The sequence below is a fragment of the Cannabis sativa genome, chromosome 3, assembly GCF_029168945.1.
Source record: "Cannabis sativa cultivar Pink pepper isolate KNU-18-1 chromosome 3, ASM2916894v1, whole genome shotgun sequence".
Classification (NCBI taxonomy): domain Eukaryota; kingdom Viridiplantae; phylum Streptophyta; class Magnoliopsida; order Rosales; family Cannabaceae; genus Cannabis; species Cannabis sativa.
The window spans coordinates 6,897,561-6,912,354 of record NC_083603.1 but is presented as its reverse complement, the minus strand read 5'-3'; the positions used below and the strand labels follow the sequence as shown (position 1 = coordinate 6,912,354).

At 33.3% G+C, this 14,794-nt stretch overlaps 3 protein-coding genes across 3 annotated transcripts; 2 read left to right on the top strand and 1 right to left on the bottom strand.

Moving 5' to 3' along the window:
* The first annotated feature begins 1,038 nt into the window (after window positions 1–1,038).
* Window positions 1,039–2,945, top strand: LOC115711037 (putative disease resistance RPP13-like protein 1). Its single transcript, XM_061112313.1, has 2 exons — window positions 1,039–2,833; window positions 2,923–2,945. Exons 1-2 carry the CDS (start codon window positions 1,039–1,041, stop codon window positions 2,943–2,945), a joined length of 1,818 nt encoding a protein of 605 aa, XP_060968296.1.
* A 95-nt stretch (window positions 2,946–3,040) lies between these two features.
* Window positions 3,041–5,129, top strand: LOC133035408 (putative disease resistance protein At3g14460). Its single transcript, XM_061111280.1, has 2 exons — window positions 3,041–4,509; window positions 4,629–5,129. Exon 1 carries the CDS (start codon window positions 3,166–3,168, stop codon window positions 4,447–4,449), a length of 1,284 nt encoding a protein of 427 aa, XP_060967263.1. The 5' UTR covers window positions 3,041–3,165; the 3' UTR covers window positions 4,450–4,509; window positions 4,629–5,129.
* Window positions 5,130–11,588: 6,459 nt separating this feature from the next.
* Window positions 11,589–14,046, bottom strand: LOC115709874 (putative pentatricopeptide repeat-containing protein At1g12700, mitochondrial). Its single transcript, XM_030638117.2, has one exon. The coding sequence runs from the start codon at window positions 13,836–13,838 to the stop codon at window positions 11,925–11,927; it is 1,914 nt and encodes a 637-aa protein (XP_030493977.2). The 5' UTR covers window positions 13,839–14,046; the 3' UTR covers window positions 11,589–11,924.
* Between the last annotated feature and the right edge of the window lie 748 nt (window positions 14,047–14,794).

Here is a 14,794-nt window from a genome sequence, read left to right as displayed (position 1 = left end):
CTTGTACTTTATGATATTATATTATTTTATAATACAACAGTCTTTCATTTTCCAAGGCATGTATAATTTTTTATTCTTGGCCACAACTTATAAACTCCAATTCCAAAGCAGCCAAACAATATACTATATAATTTTATTTTCATTGGTGTTGGAGTAGAGTTTTTCCGCTTTTGCATCAATACATAAGAGATTGTTATTGGGCGGTGCCCATCACCTTCTATAGGTGGCGCCTTATGATTGGTTAGCGATATTGCCTAAAAGTTATTTTCTTAAGTTATATGAGACCAGTGATGATGCCTTTTAGCAATTCTCAATACATATATATGTATATGTATTATGTATCTATTCTATATAAAATGTGCTATATAACAGAATTCTTAGTTTGTGAAAAGTTATTGGGTGACTTTTTTGTAAATAAAAAAAATATTGCACGTAAAAGGTCAGCATCTATGTTTAATTCACTTAAAGTGTTGTAATTAATAATAAATTTGTTCATATTATTTATTTTTTATTAAAAATTATTTTCAAATTAACTAATTCTAAATATTATTTTAAATTAAATTTAAATGTTTTAATAGTTTAATCAAATGAGCATTTTTATTAATTCCGAAGATAAATTTAAGACGAATAATAATTTTTTTTAATTACTATTACAAAGTATAATAGTAATTTTTGTTTTTATTTAAATCACTATTATTTCATTGATTATCACTACATTGAATATTATTAATTTTAAAATTATGATATTAAAAAAAATAAAAACTAAAATAAAATTAACATATACTTAGAATATCTAGTATATACATATGTGGGAAAAGCATCTAAAGGCACATGTTAATCTCGCAGCTTACGAGTAACGGTCACATGCACATGCTCATGTTATAGTTTATAATTATATATTACTTTTCAAAGCATTGTTTTTGTTTCCTCTTAAGAAACTGTGATTTTGTTTTGTTTCTCTCATTATTGCCATTGCTGATTTACATTCGGAGAATCATATTTACTGTACTTGCAACTGAACTGGTGAGGAGGGGAACAATGGCTGAGTTGGTGGTAGGACCTGTTGTCTCTTTTTCCGTTGAGTTTCTGCTGAAGAAGATTGCTTCTTCTGATGTGGCTAGCTTCTTAAGGGGAAAGAAAGACTCTGGTTTCGATAGGATTCTCGACAAACTAGAGACTACGTTCCTCTCTCTTGCAAAAGTGCTCAATGATGCAGATCAGAAACAGATGAGGGACCCCATAGTTCAGAAGTGGCTGGACAAGCTTCAAGATGTTGTTGAAGATGCAGAGGATCTCTTTGATGAAATTGAATATGATGCTCTCAAAGTCAAGGTGGAAACAAAGTCAGTCAAAACCAAAGTAAGTAAATTCCTCTCTAATTTTGACTCAACTGATCTTGACAGGAAGACAGAAATGGAGAAGCTTCTTGAGAGGTTTGAAACTTTTGAAAAACAGAAAGACATCCTTAATCTACAAGAGGGCGTTGAGAAGATCATGACACATAGACCACCTTCAATGTCAACCATAGATGATTCTGAATTTTTTGGTAGAGATGATGAAAAGAAAAGTTTGAAGGGAATGTTGTTGTCTAATGAAGTGGATAGTGAAAAGATACGTGTGATTCCAATAGTGGGCTTGGGTGGGATTGGTAAAACTACTTTGACTCAAGCTGTTTATAATGATGATGAAGTTAACAAACATTTTGAACTCAAGACATGGGTTTGTGTGTCAGATGAGTTTGATATTTGTAAGGTAATGAGAAATGTTCATGAAGCAATAACTAGAAATACTTGTGCTGTTGAGAACTTGATTGTGCTGCAAGAGAACATACAAAAAAGGTTGAAGGAAAAGAAGTTCTTGATAATTTTGGATGATGTTTGGTGTGAAAAATATGAATTTTGGAATGCAATGAAGATGATTTTTAGAGTGGGGGCTCAAGGTAGTAAGATAATTGTCACAACAAGAAGTTCTAAAGTTGTGTCTATCATGGGATCCATAATGGGAACAACTGGATTTCACCATCTTAAGAACTTGAAGGAGGAAGCTTGCTTGAAGTTATTTGTGAAGATTGTATCTCGCAATGAAGAATTTTTTATGGATCCATACTCTGAAAGAATTGGCAAAGACATTGTTAGGAAATGCAAAGGCTTGCCTTTAGCTGTGAAAGTCCTTGCAAGCCTCTTGTGCTTTACAGATGTAACACAATGGGAGAGAATAGCAAAGTGTAATGTATTGGATTTGCCAGTTGGAGAAGAAAATATTCTTCCAGCTTTGAGATTGAGTTACCATTATCTTCCATCACATTTAAAACGATGTTTTGTTTATTGTTCCCTCTTTCCTAAAGACTATGAATTTAGGATAGATGAGTTGGTTAGGCTTTGGATGGTAGATAATTTATTGGAGCATTCAAATGGAAATAGAACAAGAGAAGAAGTGGGATATGAGTATTTTAGTGATTTAGTTTCACGATCTTTTTTTCAACATTCAAACGTTCATGCATTTCGTTTCATCATGCATGACCTTATGGTTGATTTGGCTAATTTTGTATCTAGAAAGAAGTTTATTCAAATGGAGAGAAATAAGTTTTATGAAATTGAATTGATGAAGCAAACACGACACGTTACAGTTCCCCTAGAGAGTTGTGACATCGATGAGCTATTCAAGTCAATTTCTAAAGGAACTTGTATGCGTACAATTTTGCCTGTTGGGCCATTTATCTACACTTCAAACGAATTTGCTCAACATGTGTTGAAAGATTTGTTGAAGTTGAAGCGTTTGAGATTTTTGTCTCTAAAAGGTTTTTGTTGTGTCGATGAATTGCCTAAATCAATAGGTGAATTAAAGCACCTTCGCTACTTGGATCTCTCTCAAACTTCAGTCAAAGAGTTGCCCAAGTCCTTTTGCATGTTGTACAATTTACAGACATTAAACATACTTCAGTGTGAGACTCTCACAAAGTTCCCTAAAAATTTCTATCATCTCATAAGTTTGAGATATCTCAACATAGAATGTTATAAACTCTGTACTTTGCCACCACTCGGGCAGTTACCATCTCTCAAAACTCTTTGGATTGGAAAGTGCCATACAATAGAGACAGTGAGTCTTGAGTTTTATGGGACTACTTCTACACCATTTGCATCATTGGAAACCTTGGAATTTACACAAATGTCGAACTGGAAGGAATGGTCAATGCCTGAACCAAATGTTGTAGCCTTCCCAAAGCTAAAATCATTAGTTATAAGTATGTGTCAAGGCCTCACGGGCAATTTGCCTTATCATTTACCCTTTTTGACAGAGCTTAATATTTATGATTGCCCAGAGCTTGGTTCTTCGCTCCCAATGATGCCCAATGTCACTAAAATAAGAATCTCGTGCTGTAAGAAGCTTCCAGGATTCAAATCAAGCAATAGTGATCACAGGTATGTTCTTGCCAACTTGAGAGACCTAAATGTGGGCCATTGCGGTAATTTAGAATTCTTACCACCCTATAGGTATGAATTTCTCCAATATCTTTCAATTGAAAATTCTTCCAACTCATTCGAATTGCTTAATATAGATTCCTTTCCCAACATCAAATATGTCCAAATTTTAAATTGTGAAAATGTAGAATCTTTCTCCCAATTCAATAGCCCCATAAACTCTTTATCTTTTCTCTCTTTCTATAATTGTCCTAACTTCACATTATTACCTGATAACAACTTCCTTTGCCCAATTCTGACTCAACTCAAGCTCTTAAATTGCTGCAAATTAAGGTTTCTCCCTGAGAAACTGCCTATTCTCCTACCTTCTCTACAACAACTAGTTATTGATGATTGTCCAGAGTTAGAATCACTTCCTAAATTTGGGTTGCCTCTCAGTTTGTGTGAGCTTCGCATTGAACGTTGTGACAAGGTAATTGCATCTCGAAAGAATTGGAATTTGGAAACACTTCCCAATCTGATAAGCTTAGAATTTGGAGGCTATAGAGGTGAAGATATGGTTTCCTTTCTAGAGCAAGGGTTCCTGCCAACTAGTCTTATCTCCCTTAAAATTAATGACATTGCTTGTCTTAAAACCTTAAATGACAATGGGGGGTTTCAAGAGCTCACATCCTTGAAAGAACTACACGTGTCTAACTGCCCCAACTTGCAGACACTTCCAGTGAAAGGACTGCCACCCTCTTTCGAAGGTTCACTGCCACCCTCTTTTGAAAGTTTCAAAATTTATAATTGCCCTTTGCTGGAAGAAAACTATGAGTGGGAGGAAGAAAACTCTTACTCCTCCTCTAAGAAGATTTCTTGCATCACTCAGCCTCAAGTAACCATAAGGAGTCAGCATCAAGAGCTCATCACTCCACACAAGCAATCCTTTAGCTGGTTTGGGCCCAAAGCACTATTGTTTCACAGCACCCTAATTCTCTTATGCATATATTTGTATGTGTATTTCAATCAGTCACAGCAGCATGAGTGAAGTGAGCCTTCAGTCCATTTTACATGTGGACACTCCAATTTCGGGGAGATTTCTGAATCGGTACGCCTTACCACCTTTTGTAAAATGTATTTCAATTATTGTTATGTGTACCATTCATATAATCATTGATTTGCATTGTTCTATACATTATTAAAGTAGAAGAGGTTTTCCTTTTGCAGGTAGATTATGTGGATTGTCCAATGCCACAAACAAGAGTTGTTTTAAAGAAAGTTTTACTTGTTGTCGTCAACAAGATTGATAGATCTTCAGCAGGTGCAGGTAACCAACTACCAAGTTACCAACTAACAACTTTAACAGAAATTAACTACTTACAATTTTATCACAAAGTGAATTTGTTGTGCTAAATATAGTACAATTTTCGTCGCATATCGCAGCGTGATTTTCAAGCATTATGTGTTTAAAGAAAAGCTCCCTGGATAAGGTATTGAAGATGGTGTCCTCCACTTATTATACCTGAGATTTTTGAGTAAAGAAGATTCAATACAATGTTTTGTGATGGAATAGATCAAGGTTGATACAGCATCTTGTTTCACTTCATTGGTGTCATTTTTTCCAGTTATTGGACGTTAGATAGTAATTGCATAACCTTTTGAGATGCAATGTGTATCCTACAATTATGGTTGGAGCAATACATTGATCTGAAAAACTTGCTTAAACCATAGTTATTTGTTTTAGAATCTTCAGTATCTTATTTCCAATGATAGATAGCATTTGTTTAATACTGATTTTGTGAAGTTTGGTTTGACTCTTGTTTGGTAACTTTTGGGAACTTCCATCTTGAATGAAGTTCAAGAAGGCCTTCAGGCCATTTAACATGCATTATAGTCTAAAAAAAATTATTTTTTTTAATTACCCAATATTTTTTTATTAAAAATATATTGTGATTATAGTAAACTAGATTATAATATTATTAACTTTAAAATTAGAATCTTAACAATACTAACAATTTTTTTTTTTTTTGGAATAATATACTAACAATTAATATAGTATTTTTGTTCTTGACAACAAAAAAAAATATGTACAATATTTTTGTTGATGATAATTTTTTTAAGGCTAATGCCCGAAACAGAGAACCTAAAGGCTCAAATAAAAACATATACTGTTGTTTTTAATTAAATAGATACAATGTTTATATTGAAATCTATTTAAGTATATGTGAATTTGTAAATAAATATGACATTATAAATATTATTTGAATATCTCAACCTACATTACTTTGAAATAGTTGTACCAAACTGACTCTTGGTGCCCATAATCAAAATTCCTGTAGAAACATAACACAGCCAAGAAAATTTGGGGTGCAGAGCATATAGAAAATAATTTAATGAGGACATCAGATTACCACATATTTTGGCTAGTTAAGTATTCTTCGCACAGGCTCACCCAGCAAGTGAAATCCAAGCCAATAGAGTACAATTACAACTAAGAGACTTGAAAGGAAGACAAAACTATGAATCATTGAAGAAGTTAAAGAAGAAAACTGTTCAAACTTGAAAGCACACCTACATAACATAACATACCAGAGTACTGAATTTGACAAATGACACTTCACACTTCCATAGTTATATCAAGATCTAGATCAGATTAACCACATAGTAACTAGCACACACGTTATAAATCCAGCTTCAATAATTGGATATGTTTCAATATCTTTTGGCAAACCCCATGAAGAATAAAGTATGAAATTACAGATTCATAGGAGCAAAGCAAATAATGGAGGAGCTGACTAAAACTTTTTAAAAAATATATGATCAAACAGCAAAAAAAAAATGATTAAACAGCAACAATACGACTTAATACGGCGTTCCAAACGAGCCCCTAATGATTTATTTGAAATTATATACCAATAAGAATATGATGCTCTCAAACTCAAGGTTGAAGCAAAGTCACAACCTGTCAAAACCAAAGTAAGAAGTAAATTCTGTAGGACAACACGTGAAAACATAATTATTTTTATTATTGCAAAAATAATTACACTAAAATTTTAATACTTTTCTTAATCACACTACACACGAAGCTCTCACTCTTATTTTATTAGATACTCACACTTAAATTATTTAAAGTACTTAGACACACTCTTAGAAATTCTTAAATTAGACTCACTCACTTAAGACACCTCTATGAATGCTTTTAAACACACCTATAATACTTGCATTCTTTAGAGACTTAAAGTCCATGTATATATATACATGGTAATGTCGGTTGATATTTTTTACTAGATTTTCTAGATACAATATTACAATGAGTTTTGTAAGCTAACTCTAGAATTTTCTAGTAATTATTTTCTTAAAAAGTTTCTTGAAATGTTACCACATTTTTAGTGTATATGCTAGAATCATCTAGAAGACTAGAAAGGCAGTGGTGAATAATTAATACTCCCCCTCAACATAGACTTTTCATATTGAGTTGTTCTCTGAGTTTTTGAAATTTTGTTGTGTTAAGTTCTTTTGTGAACAGGTCAGCTACTTGGTCTTCGCTTTTTATTTAGTACATCTGTAGCTCTTCTTGGAGTACTTTTTTTTCTTAAAAAATGATAATGCACCTCCACATACTTTGTTCGAGCATGAAACACTAAATTTTCTGCTAAGCGAATAGCAGGCTGGTTATCACAATAAAGTGGCACTACATAATCTGTAGATTGGTGTAGATCTTTCATCAGCTGTATTAACCATGTACTCTCTTGAGTTGTCATTACTGTTGCTCTGTACTCTGGTTCTGTGGTTGATAAAGACACTATTGGTTACCTTTTGCTACACCAAGACACTACTCCAGATCCAAACTTGAAAACATACCCAGTAGTTGACCGTCGGGTATCATGATCTCCAACATATATAATCTGCATCGTAGTATCCAACAATCTTAACCTCATCACTTTTGTTATAGAAGAGACCATAGTTAATGGTATTTTTGACGTACCTCAACATTCGTCGAACAGCATCCAAATGAGGCTTCTTTGGATGTTGCATATATCAGCTCACTACTCCCACTGCATAAGAAATATCTAGTCGAGTTAATGTAAGGTAGCCTAGACTACCTACAAGTTGCTGATACATTGCTCTATCTTGCAAGTCCTTCTCAGCATGAGCACATAGCTTAGCATTAGCTTCCATAGGTCGTGAGATGGACTTCCACTCGAGCATTCCAAACCTTTGCAATAAGTCTTTAGTATATTTTTGTTGACTAAAAAATAAACCTTCCTCAGTCCAGTCGACTTCTAATCCAAGAAAATGTTTCAATTATCCAAGCTCCTTCATTTGAAAGCAAACTGACAAGTTCTCCTTTGTTTGACGAATCTTTGCTTTATCATCACCAGTAATGATAAGGTCATCAACATATACAAGAACAACTGCGATCTCTGCTTCTTTTATTTTGATGAATAAGCTTGAATCTGCATGTGCCATGACATAATTGCTCTCCACTAAGAACTCAGCAATCTTATCCTACCATGCTCTCGGAGCCTGCTTCAAACCATAGAGTGTCTATTCTAGTTTACAAACATAATTTGGATAAGCCCTATCCTCAAATCCTCTTGATTTTACCATGTATATCTCTCGATCAAGTTCTCCATTTGGAAAGGCATTCTTCACATCCATCTACCATAGCCTCCAGTCTTTACTAGCTGCAAGTGCTAACAGAACCTGTACTGTTGTAATCTTAGCGTCTGGGCTAAATGTGTCGTCATAATCTAGCCCATACTATTGAGAGAATCCTTGAGTAACTAATCGAGCCTTGTATCTCTCAATTTTACCATTAGGACGAGTTTTTACCTTGTATACTCATTTGCACGAAATGGGTTTCACTATCTTTGGCTTTGGCACCAGCTCCCAAGTCTGATTCTTCTCTAGAGCAAATATTTCTTCTTTCATAGCTTCAAGCCGCTTGGAATATTGGTATGCCTCCTCATATGACTCCGGCTCTCTAAACTTTTCTTCTTCAGTTACAGCGACATTAGCAACATCTAGTTGAATCATCCAAAGATGACAACTTAAACTAGTGTTTACAATATGAAATAATGAAAAAGTTTATAAAATATGAATAACTTTGACTCTTGCCTAAACGGGACATTGTTGGATTATTATTTTAATTAAAATTATCCTTTATTTTTCCTCTTAGTTTTTCATTAAGAAATTACTTAGAAAGTATATCATTGGACAGAAGGATTATAAATAATTTGCTTATGATGTCATTCTATTTTCTTCTATGAAATTAAATGGCGCAGATGACTATATTTCAGATGTTCTATCCTGAAATGATATAAATCCTCGATCTTAGAAAATTTCCTACTTATATATGCTTACTAGAGACAATTTAAACTTAGAGTTAGATTAGTAGTGGTGATCTAAGAAAGAATAATTAGTCATTGAATATTTGGTATAAATATAAGTCTTTGACTTTAAATTTTAGATTCCAAATAGAAATTTAAATTTCAATTTCCAAGAATACATTGGACTATACAGTATGACTTTCACAAGTTGTTAATATTCATTTTCTAAAAATAGATCCGAACTGTATGTTAATGTATGGATTATGAGTTTTGTATTCTGTGACCAAAAACCACTTGGACTATTCTAAGAACTCTTTCTTATAACTAAAACTAAGTCATCAAAAAGACCACAACTACAAAGAGAAAATATGCCAATATCCACTTGAAAGTAGAATCATCTGTATTTGAAAATATAGATGTACATTTAGGGGTGGATATGAGTTATCGTTAAATTCTTAAAACAATCACTCTAGATATTTACCTTATGCAAAGAAATTTGAAATGTTTGAAAAATTTAATGAATTTCTAGTATTGTTGAGAAACTTTAAGGTAAGTAATTAAAGATCTTGTGAACTGATAAGGATGGAGAAATATTTGGTGGATATACAGTTCAAAGATTATTAAGTTGAACTTCCAATTGTATTCAAACTTACCTCCTTAGAAATTCGAATTGCATATTGATGAAAGTATAGGGTGTGTTGTTGTGGTAATTTCAACACGCAAGTGTACATGTCGTAACAAGTAATAGACTCACTAAGAGTGAGATCGATCCCACAGGGATTGTAGTTAAGTACTTTAAAATTAAACTTCTACTTCTATTTGGTTGAATAAGAATTTGAGAGAAAATTAAAATAAGAAAAATAGTGAAAGTAAGAAGTAAGTAGATTAATAAAGGAAATTAACAGTCAATAAATGTTAGGGCTTTCGATTTCAATTGTATCTATTGATTATGGCCTAATATGATTATCTTCCTATTACCAATTTCTATGCAATAGCAGGTTTACTAATGTAATTTATAGTCTTCTCAGATATATGAATTCCAATTACATGTAAATTTTTTACTCTCGTGATAAATTTAACATGCAACATGCATTAAACACAGAAACTCTATAAGCTATCTAAACCATACAGGTACTCTCGTTCTATATCGAAATTCAGTTCTATTTAACTATAACATAATTGACACTCACTTCTCAGATCTCGCATCAAAATCATAAAGCAATTAATTGATGGCCAGACAATTAAAAGTAATTAAGTACGAATGAAATAGAATACATAGAAACTGAGAAAAAATAAATCATATTAAAACCATAAAATAATGTCAAACAATATACATCTAGACCCTAGTTAAATGTTTAGCTACTCAGGTTTATGGAAGCAAAATCACACATATTAATTTAAGAAAAGAGAAGAAGATAGAGAAGAAAAGAATGTTGAAAACCCTCTGAAGAATGACTTTAGTATTGTCGTTGATCTCTGAAATTCGTACTCCGTATTCTGCTATTTATTTCCTTCCCAATTGCTTGACGAAATCAACTGAAATTCACTCCTTATATAGCCATTGAGGAACTAAAAAGATAGAAAAACGCACATGCTGAAAATTCTATTCAGCTTTGAATTAGGAAGCCACACCAAGCCCACGTGAGAAAAAAGATGATATTTTCGCTGCAACAGAGGGGCGGGCCGCGGCGCCCTCTTTCATGGGTCGCAACCCGTGAGTGTATTTCACGAGCGAACTAAGCACATTGAGATTGATTGTTATTTTGTTCGCGAGAAAATTCAACAAGGTCTGATCTCCACAGGATATATGAAGACCGGAGAACAACTAGGAGATATTTTTACAAAGGCTTTAAATGGGGTGCGGGTTGATTATCTTTGTAACAAGCTGGGCATGATTAATATCTATGCTCCAGCTTGAGGGAGAGTGTTAATATAATAGTTGTAAAGAAATTAAGAAAACTTGTATTTTAGTAGTTTCCCATTTAGTCTTCTAGCTTTGTATATAAATATGTACTATTCTATGAAATACATACACAATTCGATTCATTATTTTCTACATCAATAAATATATGTTGGAGCATGAATAAATTGACTTACTTTATTGATAATAAATGCAGCATCGGGCCGAATCAATGTAAGATATTGTAGAGCACCTAAAGTGCTCCAATATAGTGTGTTGTCAGGAAAAGGCTCGCCATGTTGTAAAGACAAGAAGTGGGAGGAACTGGTCGGACTAGGACTAGCCTTTGCACCCTCCATATGCAGCTTTGCAAGGAGATCAGCAGTGTATTTACACTGGGAAAGATGCATTCCAGAAGTAGTTCGACAAATCTCAACACCAAGAAAATAGTCCAATGGCCAAGGTCTTTGACAACAAAAACTTTATGCAAATCAGCAATGAAGTTAGAGATATGAATGCTGTTAGGACCTGTCAACAAGATGTTGTCCACATATACTAAGAGAATGAATTGATTAGGACCAGAACCATGTGTGAAGAGAGAATTATCAGCTTTGGAGGCAACAAATCCTTTGTTGAACAATCAGTTTAACAACTTAACAAATGTTATAACAGAAATTTATTACTGTTAAAACAGAAACAATAAAAATACAGCTGTTAACAAGAAGAAAAATAACAGCTTAGTGATTGTCTTGCTTATCAATGACCCATATACCATTCTATACTTGTATATGCTACTATTATAAGGGTGCATCAGTCCAATGACAAGTTAAAGACTTTGCTATAATAAAGTCCTTACTATATGGGGTTCTTCATTCTTTTTCTTCTTCAAATCTGCAATCTGTATTTTCTTTCAAGGAATCATAATGCAAGAAAAAGATGTAGTATTATACAGAATTAGACAACAAGAGAATGATCTTTATAAAAAGAATGATGATAGCATAACAAGCAATGATTCTATCGATATTAACCTCTACTATATACAATTAATATATGGTAGGAGAAAGAAAACAAAGAGGATTGAAAGAAAATGAAGTGTTACATGCATTGATAAACTATTCAGCTGAGTCTAGAGATTCATTGCAGCTAGGTCCATACAAAATCAATTTCCTTAATCACAAGAATCTTGAGTTGAGCTGTTTTTCCACCCTTCATACTATGTAGCTTCCGGTTACAGATCTTAAAATTGGTCAAGATCCACAACATTTCAAAAAAAACATTGTAAACTAAAACTCATGCCTCTGACTTGAGACTAATCGTTTCAACTTTCCATTGCTTCTGAACAGGAAATGTTGGAAGCAAACTTAGACATTGACGATACTTTTCATCCTTTGATAGTACGTCTATCACAATGGCGAATGTAGAAGCATCTGGCGGCACATTTTTCTCTGCCATTTTATGAAGAAGTTCAACCACTTTTGAAATCTCATTGTTTTTTATGAAAGCATGCATCAGTGTGCTATATGTGACTAAATTCGGGGCACAACCTTTTTGTTCCATTTCAAGAAACATACCATTTGCTTTTTCGAAATCTCCATTTTCACAAAGCGCATGAATCAAGATTGAATATGTCACAACATTAGGCACCAGGCCTCTCTTGATAAATCCCTGATATAGCTCCCAAGCAATCTCAAACTTTTCTGATTTACACAATCCATCGATGAGAGTATTGAAAATTTGAACATTCAGCTCAAACTCAGAACATTTAAGACTATGAAAAACTTCCAACGCCTCTGAAACATGCTTGTTCTTGCACAGTCCACTCAAAAACACAGCATAAGTACTTGCATTTGGTACAAGATGATGAACTTGCATCTCACTGAACAGTTTACGGGCATCATCAATGTTTCCAGTATGGAAGAGACCACATATTAAAGTATTGTATGTTACTACAGTTGGCCTAACTCCCTTAGCAGTCATTTCCCTAAAGAGACTCAAAGCTTCACTGGTCTTCCATTTCTTGCAAAGTCCACGAATCAAAATCGTGTAGCTAAACAAATCAGGTTCAAACCCTTTAGCTGGGAAGGAAAGAAATAACTTCTTGGCTTGACTAAGCCTACCAATATGACACAAGCGATCTAACAAAGTGTTGTAAGTGATTACATTAGGATGGTGACCTCTCTCAGTCATCATTTCTAGCACATCATAAGCTTCTTTCATCTTTCCCGCCTTGGAAAGCACATCGATCCACGCAGTAAAAGTCACTACATCAGGCTGCACATCTTGATCTGTCATTTCATTAAACAAAGCTTTGGCCTCTTCCCATTTTTCTGTGTGACACAAACCATGCATCAAAGAGTTATAAACAACAACATCAGGACAAATCCCATTAGCTTTCATTTCCAAGAACAGTTCTTTCGCCTTTTCTATCAACCCTTCCTTAGAAAGCCCATCAATGATAGCCCCATACCAAACTAGATCCGGTGTGCACTTAAAACCATCTCCATGATCTTTCCCACTAGCCATTTGTTCATGTAACTCGAGTGCAATAGTTGTATTTCCAGTCCTACACAACCCATTAATCAGAGTACCAAAGGTGACAGCATTGGGCTTACACCCCAACTTGAAAATCTTCTTAAATAAGCTAATTGCCTCAATAATCTTATTCTCCAAACACAACCCTTTAACTAAAGATGTATAAGTCACAATATTTGGATTATAACCCCTCCTTATCATGATTCCCAGTGCCACAAAACCATCAGAAACCCGATTTAAATTACAAAAGCAATTAAGCAAAACATTGATCATTCTGAAACTAGGGAACAACCCATTTGAGTTTATCCAATTATAAAGCTTGAAAACATCAGAGTAGTGCTTATTCTTAGCTAAAACAACAATCAAAGGATCAAATGAAGACACTGGAGGAGTGGGGTTCATGCGAATCATCTCATCAAAGCATAAACGCAATTCAGAGAGAGAAACATTACCTGAGTTGCGGTTGAGTAAGTTTTGTAGTAAGGATCCCGAAGTGTTTATGGGATTTGAAGAAGTGGGTTTTGTTTTGTTATTTTGAGGGGTTTGGGGTTTATTTGGTGTTTTCCGTGGCATAAAAAGGGAGGAGAGTTTATGGTTTGAGGAGACTGATAAAGATAGGTCCTTTGCAGCAGCAACAGCAGAGGAGTAACAGGGAAGAGATTTGAACACCATTGGAGTTGGAAAACACAGACTTGGGGAATTTTCAATTGAACAGTTGGATTGTATTGCCTTTTCTAAAACTCTGTATCAGAATCAATTAAAAAAACCCCTCTTTTTACAGTCATTCTTGATTGAATACCCCACTGGCTTAACAATGAAGAAGATGAAACTCGTGGAATGAACACCTTCTCTAGTTGGTTGGTACTAATTCACAATACTAGGAGTATTGGATTTGGTGGAGTTATTCTTTTTTTTTTTTTTTTTTTTGAAATATGATTTTTTTAATATTAAAATATTTTTTTTTTTGTTGCAATAGGAGTTTCTATATTAGTTTTTTTTACGTAGATTTCGTAAAAATGTAAAAAAAAAATGAAAAAAATGCTTTTTTTAAATTCTCAATTAACAAAAAAAAATGAATTAAGAGAAATTATTTCATGTATTTTTTTTTTTAATTTAATTGTTCTTGTGGATTCTGATTTAAGTTGTTCTGTTAATTGTTATGTTAATTTCTGTAATAATATAAAAATAAACTGCTTTAAAATGTAAAAATGAAAAAACTGAAAAAAAAAAAATTAATATTGTTCGTGAGCATTGTATTTAGATTTTTTGAAGTTTATATATTTATGAACATGAGCATTTTAATAATTAATTTTTATAAATAAATACATCCAATTAATTGGATTTTTTAATCTAATCCAATTTGAGTATTTTATAAACATGAATATTGTTATTAGACACTAATAAAAAAAAAAGTATTTAACATTATTTTTTGATGGTATCTTACAAATAGTTACCAATATTCTATAATAGTTATTAAATAAAAGAGTATTTGCTATAAAAGATAAGTAATTCCTATTGTAGGGTATGCTCAAAGGTGGGATAGTAGGGCCACGCCTAATTCCCCCACCTAAACCTAAAAAAACTTCTTTAACAGAAAGGCTTCTTTTTTTTCACCAATTAGATTTTTT